Genomic DNA, 22,215 nt, shown 5'->3' on the forward strand with positions numbered 1-22,215 from the left:
TGTGTAATTTGCTCGTCCATTGCGTCAACTCTGCGTACTCATCATCTCCGCCGATTCATATTGGCTCCATCAAGTGGATATCGACACCAACATCGGGGCACACTGAGAGACATCACGAAGCAGCTAGCCCATAAGCGGCGCAACCGGCTTGAACTTTCACCTCCAATCCTGTTTTGTTCGTTTTGTTCGTTTTGTTCCCAGCCCGCCATGAGCTCGTTCCTGCCTCGAATCATAGATCAACATTGAACTCTCCCACTTCATGCCCTTCACCTTGAGTCCTTGATCGACACGTAACTACTCCTACTTCCTAAACAGCCCACTCTTCCACCGAAGCCGTCCAGCTCTTCCATCCTACGAAGCACGCACATGGACGCCGCCTCCTCCATCTCCCACCCCCTCATCTCTGACTGCGCATGACGAGAAAGGAAAAGCCAAATATTGCATCCACACTCAGTATCCCACCCGCATCCCACTCGACTTTGTCTTGGGCTATGAGTAGAATTGGCCCCCTCGCAGTGCCGAAATTAGCTCCTGCACCGCACCGCCACGGCCTGCATCCAGTTAACCATCCGCCCCCAACCTGACCTGGCAAGCATAGGATCTCGTTCCCTCATCTACTTGGTACGTAGTGACGAATACCAACCCCGCCAAAGAAACAAGACAAATTTTGGAGGGCGGGCTGAGCCGCACCTTTGACACCCTTTTTAGCATCAAATAACACAACCAGCCCTAGAGAAGGAATGCGAAGAAGTCCTATGGCAATTTCCTGATGCGTTCAGTACTAGTGGCAGCCTGCAGCAAAGTGTGCCGTTTCTGTGTCTGTGCCTCCAACAAGGAGATTGCTCCTTTTGGGAAGTCCGAATCGGCCTGGCGCAAGGCGGCACCGGAGGTATGGCATGAAAACCTTCCGGATTCCCTCATTGGCTTTTCATTCGATGCAGCGTGGTCCTTGCGAGATCGAAAGGGTCTCATGATGAAGCATCTGGTGTGGAGCGTGGAGCAGCCCTCACAGCCAGACGTGCAGACACACTAATCCAGACCTATTGCCGAACAGGGGTGTCAAGTAGCAGCCATCCAACTGCCTTTGCAGTGTTTTGCAGTGCGAGATCTGAGGACAAGTCGTCCTCCAACCATCCTCAACCCTTGTCTTCGTCTTCAAGAGCGGACGAACACCTGGGGCTTCGGAGTTATCAACCGCTGCTCCTTGTACTCTGGAAACAGGGAAAATCCAGGTAAACAAACAATATCAGTTAATATTTCCCTAACGAGAACGATCTCCCAGTCGAACCAGGAAAAATAGCCAATCCAACCACCCGTAATATCGGAAATAAGATCAGAAATAAGCCAGAGACAGCACCGGGGTTGTGCAAGCGAATGACGAAAACGAAAAGTAGAATCTCCCGCTCCTCCTCATTGACACTTCCGCCTACACCATCTCAACATGGACCGATCATGAAGCCAATGGAAGGTTGAGCACAGGCAACGACGTAGGACTATCGAGTATCTAGCGCTCATTACGAAGTACCTTTGTCCGGGAGGATGACCTGCCTGTTAAATGAGAGAATGCGCATCATCTTTCTCGATGACACCAACCTCCCCCCAGCATCCGCCCATCTCTTTGGTAGATTTCCCACTCTCGGCTTCAATATTCTCCATACTTGTAATTTCCGATACAATTGTACCCGCTCAAACTATCACACGAAGAAGGCTGAGTTGCCAATCTCGCCTCTCGCTCGGCATTTGTCCGTGATGAAACCCCCTTCGAGTCCGGCCATTGAATTCTCCGAGCTCGACTTATAACCTCCAACAGCTCCCATCACGACAAATCCTACCTTCCGAAATCGCAACAAGTAGACAACATTGATGTCACAGGGGCATATTACTATGGACACAATAAGCAAATAGAGCCTGGGTCTTCGTTGCTTTCTCTCCCACCAGCTGACCACCGCCCACTTATTCGGGCGTTGCTTTGCATACAAACAAGCCGGGTCCTGTTTCGTTTCAAGTCGGAGGATATTCCCAAACTTCAATGCAGCTCTCCCCACCCCGGGAGCCTTTGGAAATCCTCTGAACGAACTAGGGGTTGAAACAGAGAACCACACTGAGTGGTACTCTCCATGTACCTATGGATAACCTCTCCTCTCGGAGGCACTCTTTTCCAAGCTACCACTCCACGTCGCAGATATAGGCATTCTAAGGCATCATGTTTTGTCTCCTCGAGTTTCGAACTTCTTTTCACCTTCCGATTCGATCTAAAGTGTAGTCCCCTCGTACGTTACATGTGTAGGCTTCTGGTACCGTACTTCCTTCATTCATGCGTGTAGTGGACATCTGGCCTGGGACTCTTCAAAGCATCATCTTCCATTGCTCGAGAGAGTATCACGACTCATTCGAGTACGTAAGGCCCTACTCATCTAAGTCTCACTCTCTTTCGCACAGTCCACGTCCTGTCATGTGCGCATTACTCAGTCCGCCAAGTACATACACGCCTTCTCCCCAAGCCACGCAATTTCTGCATGCTCCATGCAGATACCGGACGCAAGCCATTGCCGTAGACGACATCGTGTGCATCTAGACCACAAGGGAATCCTAAACCACCCACCACAAACCGTACAGCAGGTGTAGCACAAGTATGCATGTCGTCGTACTCTCGGGCATCCGAAAGAGCGCGATATTGGGCAGTAGGTTAGGCTCGGCGTGCGCTGTGCAACTTGGCAGATCTCCCAATCCCCGGCAACGAGAAAAAAAGCCAATGCAAACATGCGCGCAGATACCTGGCTTCAAGTTGCCAGATACGGACTGGAGTCATTGATTTTCTTTCCCCGGACGCGGCGGAGGGCAACCTATTTCGTAAATATGCCTTCCACTGCCGCCAGCAGGTCGATCCAATCCCAGTCCGACCGAAGAACGCGCGGAGCCCATCGTAACCCATGCCGAACGAGGTCTGCCAATTCTGTTTCCGTATACATGGATATCAAGGTGGACGCAAGCTGTAAAGCAAACAAGAAGTCGAGAGCCCTGCCGTAGGCGCATATGAACCGAGCCATCACGTCGTTCCCCCACGTCTGGGTGGTTACTCGTCCGTTATTGGCGCTAAGAAGCCTGAAAGTCCCATAAGAATCCAAATACAGATACTTTCTACCCTGAGAAGATGAGCTTCACTTCTCATCATCCGAGCTTGTCGAAAACCGGACCCGCCGGGCAGGTCGCGCAGGCACGTCATGGCCGTCGGAGTTGGAATTCGCATCAGGCACGTCGATTGGAAGCGACCGCTTCGTCCCATTAAGTGTTGAGGAAGCATTCGTCGCCGCAGTTGGGGGTCCGCCAATCATTAACCCTTCGTCGGAAGAGATGATACGCCCGAACCCTTTGCCAAACACCAACTGCGGTGACTGAAGCGGTGCCATCTGCGACGCACTGTCCGCTGTGCTATTGTCCGGCAACGGGATAATCTTCGCGTTCAATATCCAGTTGTAAATCGGACGGTCATCCAGAATGGACTTGCACTTCCGATGCTCTGCCTGAGTCATGTGTTGCCGTCTAGAAACGATGACCTCGTCGATGCTGTCGCGGAGCACCAGAGTCTCGACCGAGACGGGTTTCTGCTGGCTTATTCTCCGAGCTCGCCCGATGGCCTGCGCCTCAACCTGTGGGTTGAGTACGGGGTTCATGAAGTATATGCGGGACGCTGCCCACATATCAAGTCCGAACGCAGCCTGTGTAATGTCCATGAGAAGGACTCTATGTAAGGAATCCAGATGTTAACAAATTAGAAATTGCTAGGGTTTTACGGAAGAAAACTGGAGAGGGCTTCATACCGGAATGTGGGACTGTGGTTGAAGCTATTCACGTACTGAGCCTTCTTCTCAGTCGTCAGAGACTTGGCGTAAATAAGATATGTGATTTGAAGCTTTTCTTGTTAGCACAACCGCTTACGTGTGGCTAGAACTTATGCATCAGCTCGCTGCAAATCTCTAGGCTACTACTTACCACATCGAGGAGGCTGGCGATATACCAAGCTATATTCTCATTGTCGTAAAAGACGATGATCTGCTCCTCTGCTTGGTACTTCGTGATGGCATCGATCAGATACGACAACTTAGCAGAACTCGTGGCGATGACCATTGTTTCCGCCAAGGCGGCCGGTATGTCATGTTCATCTGCCGAGTGTGATATCTCAGCCATCTGATTCACCTCCGACTGTAGTGTTTCCAGCGACGATAACACGCGGCTCTTCTGCGGGCTTCTCGTGTCTCCAAGTTTCGCATTCCCCGCAAGGACTGTCTCCCGCGGGTTGCTTTGCCCACCGTCCGATTCATCGGACGTTAGTGCTTTCGAACGCTGCGTTAGACCTTCTTCAATCAGGCCTCCGTTCAATAATCTGTTCAATTCTGCAGGGGAGTTGATATGCTTTCGCACAATCTTCTGCAACGCTAGGAGCATCGGCGCGTCGGTCAATACGGGGTCCTCGTCTTTGTTATCTAGCGACCACGCCCCGCCGGCCGATCCGGGAAAGGCATGAACGTGAAGGGGCAACTCATGAAACTGGTTGCTCAGGGTCCTGATCTCGTTGGCCATCGCAACACGGCCAAAGGCTATGGCCTGTCTTAGCAATGCCTCGTCCTCGGCACTTATAGCGACGGCCTTCTTCTCTAAAAAGCTCTCCGCAGTCTCAACGCCCTTCTGCAAGTCCTCGACATTGAAGAACGAGCCGCCGAAAAAACTCGCTTGTCTTAAATTGTATACCAGCTGCAGGAGTGACTTTCGTTGTCGGGGGTGGAAGAAGTAGTCCTGGTCGGTCCGTTGCGACTGCACCGAGTTGAAGACTATGTACATGGAGAAGATATTGAGGGCTAGTTTATCTTGGTAAGAACCCTCTATAACAACTACTTTCTCATCGACCGGTGGAAGAAGCTTTCCAACCTCGGATACGGGGTGTCGAATGATAAGTGAGTTCAGTGTCGACCGAAGAGAGTCAGTTCGGCCACGGCTTCTCGAACTGTGGTGAGGCTGCATCACATAGACCGCCCAGTCCGCTGGGGTGTCTCCGGGCTCCATGAGCGTGTTCGCCCATGGACGAGCCTTTAGGTACAACGCGGCCATGGCGCCAATCCGTTCGAGGTCCTGCGCCTCACTTTGATTTGGCCCTGCCCTTGGAGACGGCAATGGCACGTCCCGGTCCGGTAACGTCTCGCCATCGATTCCGTAAAGACCTTTCGCAGGTGTACCGGTGACTATCCACCGTGAGGAAAATCTGAGACTCTCTATCCCGAGCAAGAGATTACTCTTTTGTCGGATCCTGGAACTTCCCAGTCTGTGACCTTCGTCAACGATGCAACGCTTGAAGTGTACCTGCGCTAATGACGATAAGGAAAGCGAGCTCTTGTTCGCGAAACCAGAGCTATGAAGTGCTTCGAATCTCGTCTGAGCGAAGAGGATGATGTCGTATTCAAGGAGTTCTTTCACATCCGGAATACCGGCTCGCTCTGGGCCTTTCGTACGGGATATCGTCAGTACCTTGAGGCCTTGGGTGTGCTTTTCAATTTCCTGTTGCCATTGGACAACCAAGTTGTTGGGGACAATAATGACGGTGGCTTTGCTGAGGTAAATGGTCGAGTACTTGGGCTCGAATTGCTTTGGGTGAGGGTCGCGATGTCTGTTGCCACGCAAGGTTACCCTACAGACGTCACTCGGAGGCTCCTCCGGACAGAGATAATGTCCTGGATGCCGCTCAATCGCCTTGATGCACCTAGAGAAATCCAAATCGTACTGGTCTTCTGCGGATTTGAGGTAGTACTGCCATGGAACGGAATTTCGAGTAATGAAGGACGCGACCATGTCCACTAACGAGCCCACCTTGGGTCTTACAGGGACCGCGCCTCGATACATATCCGGGGCTAGCGGGTAGAGATGTCTTGTTGCAAGAATGAGGCTGAGGCAGATGATCGTCTTCCCCGCTCCCATCTCCTCCGCCAGGATGCCGCCCGAAACTCCATCGTAGAAGCGGGGTTCTTTCAACACGACCCCGGCGGATTGATCAAAGTACCAAACATTGCCTTCTTGATCAAGCACACTCTCTAGTCTCGGGTCTAGTAACTTTTCCTGGTTGGACTCCTTCTCAAGCATGACGGCTGCGGAACGGCGCTGGTAGGGGTACAAGGTGGTGGTTAACCCCGGAACCTTGCTGTTCAAGAGGTTATCTGCTGCCTCGGAGATGTAGGGATCCGAGAGTTCTTCAGGCCGAGGGCTCGGCGACGGGATACTGTTAAATAGGGCCAAAAGAGACTGTTGGCCAGTTCCATCTTCATAGTTTGTTGGATTGCTCAGTCGTGGTGACTCGATGCGGTCGGCGTCCTCGACTGGCCAGGCACCCAACCAGACTTCATGGGAGAAGTTCAATCTTTCGAGGAGAAGGGACCGCGCCTTTTTGAGCCTTTTATCTTCGCGATCGACTGAGCGACGTTCAACATCATCCAGTAGAATATAGATGCGAAAAACCAACCCTTCCCTACTGGTGGAGGTACGATAGGTGAGGCGTATCCATCGCGCGAGAAGAAGGCCTTGGAATGGTTTCAACGCAGCGCATCGAACAAGACAAGCCTCGATGTCCTCGCATAAGTTATCTGGGGAGTCGCGCGTCGTAAATCCATTTGTTTGTGATCCTTTCTCGGGGCCATCGAACGAAATCCAACCATCCTGGCCATTGAGAGTGTTGAGTTGCTCCACCGAGAGACTTGTTTGGCTGGCTGGGACGCAAATGCATCCAATCGGGAGATAGCTACCCAAATCCGGAGCCTTACGGGCTTCTAAACCGGAAACAGGGCTCATGGTAAGGTATTGTGTCACACATTGCCCATTTCGCATGATGGAAGAGGTTGTTGATATCTCGGTGAAGGTTTATTCTGGGTCGTTGCCTGGCGAAGTTAACCAGGAATGCTGGTGATGCCGGCCGCTTCCAGTTGCTATCAACCGGCAACTACACCTGGCATTCCCTTCTTCATGAAGCACCCCTCTCTCTCTCCATGTGAAAGGTGTTGTTTTCACAATTATAGTTCAAAATAAGATTCTCTTCGAAATTATTTACTCTCAATCTCATACCTATTCAATAAACCAACTCTAAAGTCATTGTAGCGCCTCTGGTCCTGGGGAAACAGTTGATTGCTTGCTTCTAGGCGTCCAATGGACTGGTTCAGGGCATCATGAGGGAGACTTAGATCCTGAACATCAGATGTCACCGGTTCTATGATCTTGTCGGCCGTCTCATGGTCGATGATCCGATATAGTAGCTTGATAGCATTCTTGGCAGCACATGTCTCTTCACTCGATGTGTAGGATATATTTGGGTTTAGGATCCATACATGCAAGACCCTGTCATCTCTGGAGGGAGACTGTGTGCCCTCTAATTCTGGCTTACCAGGATTCTCGCGAGAAATTGGATAAATAACTGCCTTGGAGGAGCCAGAACGTGACAACGATGCTAGCAAGGTGGCGGCAAGGCACTCCGAGGCACTTGGCGCTTTTAGTGAGGATGTAGTCTGGCAATTAACTTGCCACTTGAATAAGTTGATGGACTGTTTCTCCGAATTTAGAAGCCCAGTGTCAGAGCCGCATTCAGCGCACTTGACGCTACGAAGGCGTCGTGGGCTGTTGTCATCCTTGGTTGTGATATTCTCTGGCACATCTAGGCACTGGAAAAGAGTAAGCGCGGTCATAACTAATCAAGGCCACCAAAGACAATCGAAATCATAGGGCATGTCCCTCTCATTGATCCCAGAGCATGCAAGGCCTCAGCAATGCCTGGTGAAGGGAGAGGTTGCCATAAGCAGATCATTCGCGCTAAGGCGAGATATGGCATTGGAGTCTGCTCTTGGGGTGGTGTATCGATGACCAAGCCACTGAGGGGCAGGTGCTGCCGGCTCGGCCACCTTCTTGCACCCCGGGAGGAAGCGAATACGCGATGTCGGCCGGAGTACACGATACGAGGAGGCATAGAAATGCCGAAGGGAATAGAGAGGTCATTCCTACCTTAAGATTGGTCGCATCAGATTCGAGGATCAGAAACGACGCTAGGTCAACGAAGCCCACGGCAGCCTGGGCGGAAATGGTAGCACTGGCCCCATAGCCCCTTTTCGTGAGATGGTCGTGATCCTGGTGATTACTGTTCTCGGGATCGGGCTTGTGACAATGCCAAAACTCCATCATCTCGGCCCAATTCTCGCTCGGCAGGTCTTTCCAGACCGTGATCGTCCCGGCTGGGACAAAGATGGTGCTACACTGACGGCAGGTGATGGGGGTTCCGGGTTCAAGGTCAACGGATGTCCAGGGCGGTGTGGGATACGGGTCCTGGGCTAAGAGGCCTTGCGACGGATGGCCTGCAGCTAACGGGAATCTCCAGGATAACGTCCTAGGGCTCCTCCCGGACTTTTGAATTGGTAGGCGTCCGTGAACGGACACTCTCCCTGGGAGGAGTATATCCTTAGAACTTTGTCCATGGCGGATCCCAATGCGCGTTCCGTCCGCAAACACTTCTGCCTGCGTTGTCGTATCAGGCTCTGATGGAAGAGATGCGACAACAGAGACTTGACGGATATTTAAGAGGAGCTCAGCATAGATGGTGGGTTCCATGATGTCGGTGGCTAGGATAAACACGACGGATGTAGTCTTTTATAGTCTCGGAGTATGTCGTAGCCTAACCGGATCTATGTGGGAATGCGGGTCTTCCCATTATTGTTGGTTTTGATGGTAGAAGATTAGAGGGAAAAGCTCAAAGCAAAACAAAATGTGCAGTCAAATGTAGAGATTGAGGCGTCGACGCCCTCGCGGAAAATTTGCGGCTATTGGGGGGTGAACAACTCAAATCAGGCGAGGAATGCGTGAATGCCCTGTACTGTATTAATTGCCACTGATACTGTTGAGAACTCCGCCCACCAGTCGGCGCTGTCGTCACTGGACCAGTCAACAATGGCCAGGCCTGGCCATCCAGCCAGTTAGCCTGGGCTTGACCATATGCACTTCATTGTGGCAAGTGCTGTACTGTTAGTGGTCTACTCGCCTTAACGACCCGGCCCTGGTCCAACCAAGGCGGGACTCTTCTTCTGTACCTCCAAAATCCAGGTCGTCATCCCAAAATTGTTGAGATTAACACTCAGTGCCGAGCAACGTTCCTAGAAGACACATCCTTCAGGGTTTCACCGTTGAGAAAGGCATCTGCTTCATCTTGGGTTGTGTAAGCCGACGCGCCTAATTCCCCGCATTCTCTCGAGGTGCTTGGGCAACACAGGTGTCAGACACAAGGAGAAACTGGGGACTGACAACTTACACAATCACCTGTTCCATCTCCAGGTCAACTCATCTCACAAGACAGGCAGATCTTGAAGAGCTCATCCCTAGACCTGTCAGCGTTAAGCCCACCAGGCACCCAATCCCATATCCTCAGCTTCTCCTTCATTCTTCCTTATATCTGAGCGTCAAGAGCTGGCTCTCAGATCATGTCGTCTTTTCTTTCCTACATCCCTGTTGTGAACCGCTTCGTCGGCTCTCATGCCGCGCCGGCTGTTGTCTTCGACGTCCCACCCGGCGAAGCTCACAATATCGAAACGAACCCAGACCGCCGCGCACGATGTCTAAAGCATCTTATCAGGGCAAACCATGCCAACTACTCAATCATTTACCACAATCTCCAGTTCGATAATCACAATGCTCACGTGCTTTCCTCGGCATACCTTCTGGGGGCTAATGAGGATCAACTCCGTACCATCTATGACAAGCAAATCGCCGAGCTGGAACCTTGGACTGAGTCGCCTTGTGAGATTACAGAGGAGGACTGGGTCGATTACCTAGGTGACCGTAACTATCAGCGGGCCTTTGTCGACTACTTTGAAGATCAGCTCGTTATGCGCTTCTCCTACAACTGGAAGAAGCTCTTGGAAAACTACATGTTCCAAGACAAGAGGCCACTAGTAAGTGGGCTTTTTGGAGGCCGTAAGTATTATTATTACCATCAATTATCATACCAACAATCTTACGTATGCCTTTGCAACTGCCACTGCTAACATGATTCTAAAAAGTCGGGCATCCCTTGATCCACTTGGGTTATGCATACGAAATCAACTGCAAAGAGCTGGCAATTGAGTCTCTAGCTCTGGCTTCAGTGCAGTTCAACTATTTGCATAAGTATATCGATGATCCTAAATATACAAGACCATCGCCCTTCACTTCACACTCCTTGTCGGAACTTTTGGACAAGGTTAGGGGTGATAGTCGGTTTGACAACCTATTCCCCAAGCGCCAACTCGAGAACCTCGACTTGCTTTTCGAAAAGCATGAAGACCTCTTACTCGAGTACTGGAACGCCTGGGAGATTAAAGATCCGGCGAAACAGTTTGAAGAATGCCAAGAAGCCGCCGTTTCTCTCCTTGTCGCCACAGTTGCGCCAGGAACGCACAGCTACAACTTCTTTTTGGTCCACGTCCTTACTACAAGCCATGCTATAAGAGTGTTACTGCCCCTCATCCCGGGAAAGTTCCATGAAAGTTTGGTCCGGGGTTGGGTGCTATACACTTTAGCCATCTACATTGCTCTCCTACGACCTCAAATCGACCCGGACTATATTGACCCCTCTACGTTGAAGGGCAGGCACTGGACATACGTGGAGAACAAAGCACTCACTTCTCCCTGGTCAGCAGATGCCCACTATGTCAAAGGTCAGTTTCGTCATACCCCTCGACGAGCGAATGCCCTGCCCCACATACTGACCGTCCGTAGCTATCCGCGCAATGAGAACAGCAGCACACACGTGGGGCGATGTCCATGAACGATATTTAGCTGCTGCGGTGCGGTTTGTGGATGACTTCCATGGCTGGACTTTCTAATAAACGTGTATCGGTTGATTTTAGGTTGGCAATTCATCAGGTTGTTTTAGTTGTTCCAAGGTTGGGAGTCTCAACATCATGGGCGAAAATAACGCCCGGACAATATCGCAACTTGCTTGCCTTCAATCCGTTTGATCTTATCAGTTATGACGATGGGTCGGCTGGAGTCATTGTGTTTACTACCAAGATCCAGACTGTTAATACTGAATCAAGCTATATTGCTAACATCAAATTGAACGTTCTCGAAGTTCTGCTCATCCCCCAACATTGCTATTCTTGAATTTCATCATTGGTGGAGCGACTACGAAGTAGGAGAATCGATGCCCCGCTCCAGGGCGTTGGCTACGGTGCATAGGCCCCAGTCTTTATACCATTTATGGGCCAATTAATGCGTACTGTAATTACGAAGGTACAGCACCCCTCTTGCCACTTCGATGCACCTGTGCTGAGTGCGACATGCCTGGCTGGCCCTATGAGCAAGGCTGAAATAGGAACTGACATCAATTGATGGACATTAATTAGTCCTGTCCTTCCCTTTCCAGCAAAGAGAATATGATGCAGGGCATATTCAGCCCTGTCAACAAACCATTGCCTGCCTAATTTTCCAACGAAACGAACGTATTTTGCTAACAATTCATTCCCGAACACGTCGCACGACGCTCCAATCTTTCCGAACCTCCCAATCTACCCGAACATTCATCATCTCATTGCTAAGGCTGCTGCTCCATGACTGCCCGCTAGCTAGGCGCCCTCCTCCCATCCGATGGCGCCTCCCGCGAAGCGTCGAAGGAAGAATGTCGTCGAGACGTCCGATGATGAACCGGATCGCCCACAAGACAACTTGCTAACCCGATTCCTTAATTCGTCGCCAAATCCCAAAGCCGCTGCTTCGGCTTCCTCGAGTCGCGCCCCAACTACTTCGCCTAGTCCGCTGAAGAGGGCAACTCGAGGAGCTTTAAGTGTAAATCTAGCCCATTTCTCCTTCACTCCGAGCGACCTGTGGACTCTTTCGGGCTAATCCGTATATTTCGTCCTTTAGAGCAAGAATGGTGCCAATTTTAGTCCATCTGCGAGCCCCGAGAAACTACGAAGCCGGCCCCAGAAGAAGGTTAAGATCGAAGAGAAGGGCAAGACAGCCGACCTCTTGACTCTCTTCTCGAAGCAGGCTCAAAGGTCCCAAGCATCGACAACGTCCTCCACCAGAGCGAAAACACCCGTCGACGAGATTACGAGCGACCCGATTTCCGACGACGATGATGTATCGTACCACAAGGCGCACGCGTCCTCCATTGTTGGAGAGAAGGCGAGAAAGCGCCTGTTCGGTGACCCACAAAAGACTTCCACTTCTTCGACGCGAAATCCGACCCAGATGTTTGTGCGACCGCCGAAACCCACCAGGCTAGGACGCGTGGACGACGATCTGCGCCCATGGTCGGAACGATTTGGCCCCATAAACCTGGACGAGCTCGCTGTGCACAAGAAGAAGGTAGCCGATGTGCGCAGGTGGATAGAGGGCGTTCTTAGCGGGCAACTACGCCAGAGAATTCTTTTACTTAAAGGTGCTGCTGGCACGGGGAAGACGACCACCGTCCATCTCTTGGCGAACGACATGGGCTGCGAGCTTTTAGAGTACAAGAGCCCGCTTGGGAGTTTTGTTCCGGGAATGCAGTCGCCTTCGGCCCAGTTCGAGGCTTTTCTTGGCCTCGGTGGAAAGTTTGGAGGCTTAGAACTGGAGTCCGGGCCGGAGAACCACCCAAATACTCCTAGTTCAACGTCGACGGATCTACAGCGGATAATACTCATCGAAGAGTTTCCCAACACTTTCACGCGCTCATCGACTGCTCTGACAAGTTTTCGAAATGCCCTCTTGGCCTATCTTAATGAGAACACGCCGTCTGCGGCCGACTTTACTCGGAGACCTAAGAAACCAGTCACCCCCATCATACTGGTCGTTTCAGAGACCTTGCTCACAACGACCTCCGCTTCCGCAGATAGTTTCACTGCCCATCGCTTACTAGGTCCGGAAATCATGAGACATCCCGGTACAGGGCTTATCGAGTTCAACGCCATTGCACCATCGCTCCTCACAAAAGCTCTAGAATTAGTGGTTATGAAAGAGGCAAGGAAGTCTGGGCGGCGGCGAACACCTGGGCCCCAAGTGCTGAAACGCCTCGGGGAAATTGGTGACATACGGAGCGCTGTTTCTTCTCTCGAGTTCCTATGCCTCAAGGGAGACCAGGATGCCGATTGGGGCGCAAAGATTTCGTTTACGAAGTCGAAGAGGGGTGCCAAGGATGGCATAGCCTTGACCCGCGATGAGATGGAGAGTCTAGAACAGATCACCCAGAGGGAGGCCAGCCTTGGCATATTTCACGCCGTCGGGAAGGTCGTTTACAATAAGAGGGACGAAGCTCCGGTGGCTGGAGATCCCGTCGAGACGTTACCAGCTTATCTTCAGCACTGCGCACGGCCAAAGCGGTCCCAAGTCTCCGTGGATACGTTGATTGATGAGATCGGAGCCGATACCGGCACGTTCATCTCTGCCTTGCACGAGAATTACGCTTTATCCTGCGAGTCTTCCTGCCCGGACGACGCCAATGACCCCATCGATTACATCAACGGCTGCATTGACGCTTTATCGGATAGCGACCTGCTCTGTCCATCCTGGGATTCGTTCTTTGGCGGAAGAGGCGCGTCCGGCGCGTATTTCGGCCGAGACACAGGTAGCCACATTGTCCGGCAGGACGAGATGGCCTTCCAAGTGGCCGTTCGCGGCATGTTATTCGCGCTCCCTCACCCCGTGAAGCGGATAGCATCCGGGCCGGGCAAGAGCTCGGACACGTTCAAGATGTTCTACCCCACGAGTCTCAAACTTTGGCGTTCGAAGGAAGAGATGGAAAGTCTAGTCGACGTGTGGTCTACGAAGCTGCTCAACGGCGAGGACAGCCACGCCCACAATAACCGGTCCATAACGGACGGTGCCAGCCTCTTCCTTCGCGCCTCTTCCTCTCGGAACCATCACCAGTCCCCCACCAAATCCAACAACACGGCAGCCCAGGCCAATCCCAAGCCAGAAGACGGCGGCACGGCGCCACTCCTCTCCCTCGGCAGCGCAGCCCGCCGCGAGCTCGTGCTCGAAAGGCTCCCCTACATGGCTCTCATCGGCCGCGCACGCAAGAAAACCCCGCTGCAGAACTCGACCCTCCGACAGCGCGAAATTGAAAAGGTCGTGTCCTTCCGCGGCATCGGCGTGGGGCCTGACGACGAGGCCGAGGCTGACGATGCCGACGAATGCGCCGTTGCTGGGGAGGCGTGGGCTACGGACCGGCCTACGGAGGAGGCTTCGCCTAAGAAGAAGGGATCCGCGGGGATCAGGGTTAGGGGTGGCGGAGCGGCGGCGGGACTTTCTGCTTCCGTGGCTGGGTTGCAGGTTCAGAAGCTGGTGTTGAGTGATGATGATATTGAGTCGGACTAAAACGTTCCGAAATGCAAGGTTGTAACAATGGGGTGAGGGAGGCGATACAGGTTTGATTTTTTTTCCCTTCTTCTTTTGTTTCTTTCTATTCCCGGCTCGGGAGCATGGGACACAAGTCGTCCGTAAACTGCCTGTATATATACCCATCTATCCTGCAAGGGCTGAAATCAAGGAGTACATGGTGTCTGGGAGATTATCAAACGACTCGGAGGGTATATATATGGAATAATCATCAGAAAAAAAAGTCTCGAGAGAAATACACTTAAAATCGGAATTAAGAAACGCCCACTCTCATCCAAGCAATAGATAATCGACAGTCATATATCATGAATAAACACCAAAGATTTCATTGAATCCAAATTCTTAGTACCCATCGCCCAAGGAGCAAAATACGAAGTTGTTCGCTCGCAGACAATTCTATAGACACGCCCAAAGAAAGAAAATCCCAAAATGCGAACACGTATGCCAAACTATGCCTAGAAAGAAAACGAACCCATGCTGTCTGGATATATTTTTATGCTTTTATGCCGTATTTACTCCCAAAACCAAGACGAAAAGACCAAACGGAAAACTAGGATATCCTCCTCTTAGACAGATGCACGTGTAGTTCGTGGGCCAATATTAAATGCATCGGAAGAGGATCTTTCAAGACAATAGAAAAGTAAACAAAGAACAAAAACCACTCGCAACGTATAATATGGGGCATCCCAGGCGGCGATCCGACTAGAGGGCTTTTAGGGCCGTCGAAAGTACTCAAGGCTTCTCGCCCTAGGAGAAGAAGAAAGTCTTCCGCTTCTTTTTCTTGTTATCTGACTTCCCGAGAATATCGTCAAACGTGGCTCCCTGGTTCGAAGGCGACTCGGGGCTCGTCACAGGTTGAACGCTAGAGAGGGCCGACAGGTTGCCCACAGACACGCTGCGGTGACTGTACAGGTTACCAGCTGGTGCAAGATTCACGGAGCTGCCTCGATCATGACTGACGACCCGGGAGCCACGATCAGGGGGAAGCATGAGCCCCTCTGGGAGATCGAACACTGGTTCGATGCCAAACGCAATGCTAGAGCGGTGACTGTGGTTGACAGCTCGGATCGGAAGCTGACGTGGGCCGGGTGATTGGTTTCGAGGGCGGATGACAGGGGACGCGGAGATGGAAGGCGTAGTATCGAGACTAAGCGTCGATGGCGTTCCTGCCCTTGAGTCCATGGCCGCTACTGCCGCCGCTGTTGCCGGAGGCACGCCCGAAGCTTCTTCTATTGCAGCATCGAGGGGGGGCTGGATTTGAAGCGGTTGCTGGCCCTCCTGGAGGGCGGCCTCCCACAGTTTGGCAGACAGCCAACAGTGGCTCCTGTGATAGATGGCCTCCACGCTGAATAGGACAGCATCCGCCGATAGTTCGACGTATCCGGCGCCACCCGACACTTCGTACCACAGCTTGCGAACCTGGCTGCCGTCTTCCGCCCAAGGAGGATTGCCCATAGGTGGTTCACACAAGAAGTACTCTACCCCCTCCGAGAACATCAGGCCAGGAGCATCCATGACTAGGATGGGCAATGACTGAATCACGACATACAAGAACAGCCAGTATCCGATCCTTTGGTCCGCCAAATCAGCCGCAGTCTTGCCTTTAGCCTCCTTCCCCTCAAACTCCTTAAATTCGACGAGAAATGGGTTGTGCCGGTTCGCGGTGTTAGTTTGGTAGTCGTAAGACTTCTCAAGGACTAGCCTAAGCTCATTGCCTTTGATTCTCCTGTCGAACTTTGCCTGCTCCTTTGCCGGCATCTTGTCGTACGTCTCCAGAATAGACGTCATTGTGGGGAGCATAGGGATGTCGAAAGGAATGGGTGGCAGCACAGGAGGAGACGAGTTATCGAACTCGGAAAGCATTCGCCTCAGTGCAGTTATCACAGGGTCGTCGCCTTCCTTCATCTCATGGAGCCCTTGGTCGATAACTCGGGGCGTCAGAGACTGTCGGTCGGCCAGCAGGTCGTAGAGTGCGCACATATCCGAATAAAGTGCTTTCAACACAAGCCTGTTCAGACCACTTTCTGAGAACGGGTTCTTCCGGCTGCTCGCCTTGGGTGGCCAGCTTCCAAAGACGGTTTTGTAGTAACCCAGGGTGAAGTTTCTCATTCGCGTGAACGCATTTCTCCAGTGCTTGAACCGGACATTGCGGAACTCCGTCAGGGATGTAGAATTGGCAACACCAGTGAACAACGAAGGGAAATCAAATTGCTCCAGCCGCACATTGACGTTATGCTGCCTATTGAGTAGGCCCAAATGAGCCCGGTCCAGACGTTGGCGGGTCTGGTTGGAAACCTGCTCGAATAACTGGGATTTGAGGTCAACAATAGCCGAATACTTGCCGACGGCATGGGTGAAGGCCTCATTGTAAAGTTCCGCGGAGCGCATCCTTTCACCAAGAACAAGGGCTTCAATCGTCTTCTCGCGGCTGTTCCGAACATCACCCAAGCCGATCTGGCGGATGTAGAAACCGAACGACAGGTCAACCTCCTGGCCGAAAGACAGGCCGTCGAAACTGGTGAAGGCGAACTCCTCCAAAAGCCTAGAGATCTGCATGAAGATCGCGAAAGGTGTAGGGTGAGCTTTCGTCCCAACCAGTGGCTGTCCTGTGAGGAACGCAAAAAGGTTGCGTATCGAGATTAGCCGGTCCAATGGAACCATGAGCCCTTGTGGATCGGGATTTGCAGGTTCTGGAGACGGAATATATAGGTTGTAATACGGTCCGTACTCGAACTCAGAAGTTGGGGATATCGGCGGACTAGCAGACCGAGGCCGTGTTGCATCTTCAACAGAGAGTCTGTCTCGACTACCGAATCCTCTCGTTTGGTAAAGCGTATTTTGGATGAGTTCGGTAAAGATGAGGGACGAGGCTATGGCGGAGCTTGGTATTTTAAAGGATGGACCAAAACCCGAGTCCGGCGGGTACAGGAATACGCAGACATTCGCTGCATCATTCCAAAGCTCAGGGACCTAAATATATCGATGTTAGCCGGGATATGAGATACCAGAGAGATGAAACAAGCAAATCTCACCTTTTCTGCCTTGACGAGCAAGGACGCGTTGTACTCAACACCCGAGTTCTCCGTGCTCATGGGACTAATTACCCAAGCCTCGAGTTGGTGGCCACCAGGGTCGTGCGAGTTCGAACGTGATCTTCCACCTGGCAACAAGCTTCGGCGCAATTTCTCCGCCTTCCTAGGTGGGCTTTGTTGGCCAGGCGGCGGCGAGTTCGTATCTCCATCGAAGGGTTTCGTGAGAACTCGGGCAGCAAACCCGCCATCCCTACTGGTGGGTGGTTGCGCCGACACACTCCTACCGCGAGGCTGATGATCAACAGCATCGAGGCGTCCGGTTCGCCCATGAATCCTGTCATCCATCACAGGAATAGGCATTCGGCCTTGCAAGGATGTACCACGACGTCTTTCTGGCAGCTGATCGACTGCCTTGTGCAGTTTTCCATCAGCTCCAGTGTCGACATGTTGTGGTGGTGGATATGGCTGCTCTCTCATGGCCTCAGCAGGGTTCGACAAGAAAGGTGCGGCTGGGCTCGGGAGTCTCAGCACGCCCTCGCTTTCGGGGACAAATAAAGAGGGCATTGTTGGTCGGCCTGGGTCAGCAGCATCTGGGAATGGGATAGGTGATTCTGCTGGCTCCTCTTTGGGCGGCGGCGGCGGCGGCGGGGATGGAGGAGCAGGTGGAGTGGTAAGCTCAGGCACAGGGATGAGGAGAGGTTCTTCGGCCACAGGCGCTTGGGAATTCCCGGGAGATTCGATCGGGAACAGTTCGGCAGGCACAACGCTGTTTCTTCGTGAAGTAATCGAGGTTGTTGTCGAGGAAGAGTCCCTACGAGGTATCGGTTTGCGCTTGATAGAGTGCGTCTGCGACGGTTCTAGGTGAAAGTGGAGTGTAAGTAAGCAATGCGCAGGGCGAGGGCTGCGGGGCTTTATGTATGAGGATTTTCGTTTCTTGGAATGGCGGTAGAGTCGGAATGGCTTTCAGCTTTATTCATGGAATGGGGGAGCCAGTTTCCCTCCACCCTTTCAGCTTGTGCAACAAGCTATCGAGGAGGTGGTGTTAAGGTTCCACCGGAGATGGAGAGGGCCGTCCGTCCTTTATTCGAATCACTCGCGGTCCTTGTTTCCTTGGACTGGGGCAATACACAAAAAGATACTCCAAATATAAATTTTTTGCCATGTCAAAGAGAACAATTGAAAGGGGATAATGGGTGTAGTAATAATTTTTTTATTTTGGGAGTAGAGGGGAATGTTCTCACAGGTCGAGAAAGGGAAGGTACGAAGGGAGGACATGAAGGGAGGTCACTTACCCGACGTCATACTCGCCATGGTCGATGAAAGCGCTGCCAGAGTGTAGTACTTAGTACTTTGAAGTGCGACTTGCCTGGGTGTGCCCAATCAACAAAGGGAGAACAACAGGAACAAACGCACTAGATGCCTGATGAAGCGACTCGATGTACTTCGTAGTGTAGACGGAAATAGGGTCAGGACCGTATGTTCCTTGTCCGCTTCAGCATCCGGTGTACGAAGGCTTGGGTGGCTGAGCCAAGGCTTGGTGGTGGATACAAGCGCGCGATGGCTGTTTCTGCTCGACTCTAGTTGAGGATGGCTTCGGCCGGTTCCTTCTGCCTCGTGTTCACCTCGCGTCGCCGCGTTTGAAGTATTACGAAGTCCTGGAAAATAAGGAAGATCGGCCGAGTTGGGATTTAAACCGGTTCAGACGGGGATCGACAACGAGCATCCACTCGCTTTCGCTGGGTTGGAGGAAGAAAAAAAGTTTCGACTGCCCCTCCTCATTCGTCTCTGCGCCCAATCCTAGCTTTGGTGGCTGCTGTCAAATTGGACCAAAACTTGAAAGAGAGCAACCACCATCTGTTGTAAATCCAAATCCTTGTTCGTCGCCGTCGTGGTGGCCAGTTCTCTGGGCTTTGCAGTGCTTTGCAGTACTTCCTTCGTACGTACGCGCTCTCTCGGCTTTCAGGAATATCCACTATGGATGCATCACGAAACCGGGCGTTAGCTCTAATGACGCAACCCGCCGCGTCGTCGGCTGAGCAGAGCTGACGGCTCCGTGGTGTGCTGCAAGTACCCCTGAAGGTGAAGATTTGTTGAGTCTGCGCTTGCCGGACACCAAGTCCGCACGAGCAGTGAAGATCGGATTTTGGAAATGGGGGGAGAAAAATCGAGATTTGGAGGGAGAGAATTATTCAAAAGGAAGCAGAGACATCTTGGGATTCCAAAGGTCCGAAGGGACCGAGACAAGCAAGGGGTCCAGTTTAATGTCTGTCCTCTTTTCCCGTCACTTCTTCTCCCTTAACTGGCCAGGCCATCTCCAACGAATTTCGGGACCCGACCGACCTCCTTAAAAGAGCAGGATCTACCTTTGTACGAAGGACGCTACAATCCTTCGCCTGAGGATCTAGTCCAAGCCCCTGCAATTGGAACCTGTTGGCAAGGGATTTCTATTTCGAGATGGGCCTGGCCCAGCTACCCACTGCCAACGGGAACCTGAAGCAAATCCACCAGACCGTGCCATGTGGAACATAGGCTCCTCCTTCTAATATACTAATTATCCTTCTAATATCCCATCGCCACTAGGGCGCCGCGTTCTCCTATTACTGATTCTTGGCCGGCTAAATAGTGATGCTCATCCTCGTGTACCAGCCTGGTTACTTTTTAGATGTCAAGAAATAAGAGCGAGTCCCGCGGAGTCGGGTCCTGTCGTCATCACGGACATCATCACAAGGCTCTGTCACCATGCATAAACCGACATGCACAGCGATCGAGACTGCAGCTTCAACGTGCACCAACTCGTAGTTGCGCCAGTTGTTCTCGAGATATTATTAGCCTAAAGGTGGTCAGCTGAAGCAATATTGATGCAGACCTTGGTTGCCCACCCAGCCTTGCCAGCTTGGCCCAATTCCTTCAAAAAGGATCAAGGTCACCATCCTCGAGACCTCCATGACACGCTCGCTTCTTCGCCAACAAGCACAAAGGTATCGATCGAATTAATTGCCATGATAGCCGCAGAGTCGGGGCTGCCTTATTCTCCCGACATGTTCAGCGCGGGATTCGCCGAGCATAGCCATTTCCTATTAATGGACGGGGCCTCCCTCGTACGAAGAACGTGAGCGTCCTTGGAGTACCGATTTGTGCAGCACCTCTGGCTGAGGGTGAGATGATGACATCAGGATGTACCGAGGCGTGTCTGAGACTCTGAGGCACAGGGCTGAAGCGCACGCCATGATCGCGTCGCAGTTTCCGAAGCGCCTCCAAACGGCTCTTGGAGGAATACAAGTTTGGCGCATCTGTCTTATACTACCTGTGTAAAAGTACACTCATTCGCACGTACGAAGTAGCACTTCATCCCATCCCCCTCGCAGGTCTTTTCATTAATGTTGGGGTGAAGACTTCTATTTGGCTCATCTCCCAAAGACGCAAGGGTCAATGTAGAACATGATCGTTGGTTTGCCCAATTGAATCTTCCCGGTCTGAACACAATGACAGGGATTGCGGTACCCTCGGCTTGCCTGCCAGCTCCGATTACCAAAGAGGAATGACTTGGTAGAGGGAAATAATGTTATCGGGGTACTGAAAGGAAAGACGAAGAAAAAAGAAAATCTACTTCGAAGGATGACAAGAGAGGGAAACGAAGATATAGCTGCCTTCCAACAAGAGTATATGAAGTCAGACGGTGGTGAGGTTGTGAGAGCGGATTTGACTGTAAACGGCCATTGAATAAAATTTGTTTGGGACGGGGGGAGGGCCTGAAACCGAATTGGGGAAAATACCTCAGTCGTGTTACCTTTGTATAATCAAGCAAGAGGCCACCTGAGCACACCCTATGCCAGGTGTCCAACTTTTGGCAAACTGACAGAGGGGGTCAGGTGAATTTACACGTGTGTGTCAGTTGCCAACAGCCGATCTTTGCGGGTTCCAAGTTCACGTCTTCAAATGTGAAAGCGAATCAACCTTGATCCATCACCATCAAGAGACACAAATGAGGCAAGGCAGCCAAAGCCACCGAATCAGGTCGCTAACCGACTTTGGCGACCCAATGGATTGGGCGATAGCATATCCAGCGCCCGCTTAGCTGAAGGCCGTCCCTGTTCCTCGATCCACGGCCCTCCACCCTCATCACAAGCCACGATCTTCCCCAGCACGAGACCGCATGAGTTTGGCGCCGGACGAACCACACAGGATCCCGATAACCTGGGAAACTCCCTCCGAGTCAATCCGAACCCGTAGGCCCTTCTTTTCTATCTATTCTACGACCGTGTTTAGAGCCAACAACCTCGGTTCCCAATCGTTTTCACGAGGAGGGGGAACAGAGCGGCTGTGGGAACTCTCAAGCCCAGATATGCACACTCCACGTCTTCCACGATAGTATACCAGTACATGTACTCTTCGGCTACGGGTTCGTAAGAGATGGCTCGGAAAGGGGCAACTCATAGTCCCGTCTATTGGAAAGGATCATCACCTACTTGTGCTACGCATGCACTGTCCCTTTGCGTGTGCCACACACAGCCAGATCCTGCTTGATAGGGCCTCATTGAAGCCAGCGGTCGATTGCGAAACGCCTCAAAACCACGCCTTCAAACCCGGTTGGGAAATAGACCATCAGGCCGCACTCCCAGGTTGTCACTAGGACTTCTCATTGACAGAATGCGATGCACGTTTCTGCCATGCGACCACCCTGTGGTCTGCCAGTAACACTCGAGGACGTGAAGGTTGGGTTTCACCGAGCTCCTAACCCCACGCCATAGGCCTATAAACGTGCTGCCTGGCTTGATTACGAGATTCATTCAGGATATTCGTACCGCATCAGGCGAAC

General features: G+C 52.0%; 3 protein-coding genes across 3 annotated transcripts; 1 reads left to right on the forward strand and 2 right to left on the reverse strand.

The window, feature by feature from the left end:
• Window positions 1-3,158: 3,158 nt before the first annotated feature.
• Window positions 3,159-6,828, reverse strand: SAPIO_CDS3516 (uncharacterized protein; the record flags this gene model as incomplete). Its single annotated transcript, XM_016786293.1, has 3 exons — window positions 3,159-3,741; window positions 3,819-3,910; window positions 3,991-6,828. The coding sequence occupies 3 exons, from the start codon at window positions 6,826-6,828 to the stop codon at window positions 3,159-3,161; spliced, it is 3,513 nt and encodes a 1,170-aa protein (XP_016644299.1).
• A 2,660-nt stretch (window positions 6,829-9,488) lies between these two features.
• SAPIO_CDS3517 (uncharacterized protein) lies at window positions 9,489-14,346 on the forward strand (the record flags this gene model as incomplete). Its single annotated transcript, XM_016786294.1, has 5 exons — window positions 9,489-9,981; window positions 10,068-10,703; window positions 10,765-10,832; window positions 11,617-11,832; window positions 11,911-14,346. 5 exons carry the CDS (start codon window positions 9,489-9,491, stop codon window positions 14,344-14,346), a joined length of 3,849 nt encoding a protein of 1,282 aa, XP_016644300.1.
• A 768-nt stretch (window positions 14,347-15,114) lies between these two features.
• SAPIO_CDS3518 (uncharacterized protein) lies at window positions 15,115-18,710 on the reverse strand (the record flags this gene model as incomplete). The annotated part of the gene is made up of 3 exons (XM_016786295.1): window positions 15,115-17,337; window positions 17,400-18,256; window positions 18,692-18,710. 3 exons carry the CDS (start codon window positions 18,708-18,710, stop codon window positions 15,115-15,117), a joined length of 3,099 nt encoding a protein of 1,032 aa, XP_016644301.1.
• Between the last annotated feature and the right edge of the window lie 3,505 nt (window positions 18,711-22,215).

This window comes from Scedosporium apiospermum (assembly GCF_000732125.1).
Source record: "Scedosporium apiospermum strain IHEM 14462 chromosome Unknown SEQ_SAPIO_0088, whole genome shotgun sequence".
In the NCBI taxonomy this organism is placed as follows: Eukaryota; Fungi; Ascomycota; class Sordariomycetes; order Microascales; family Microascaceae; genus Scedosporium; species Scedosporium apiospermum.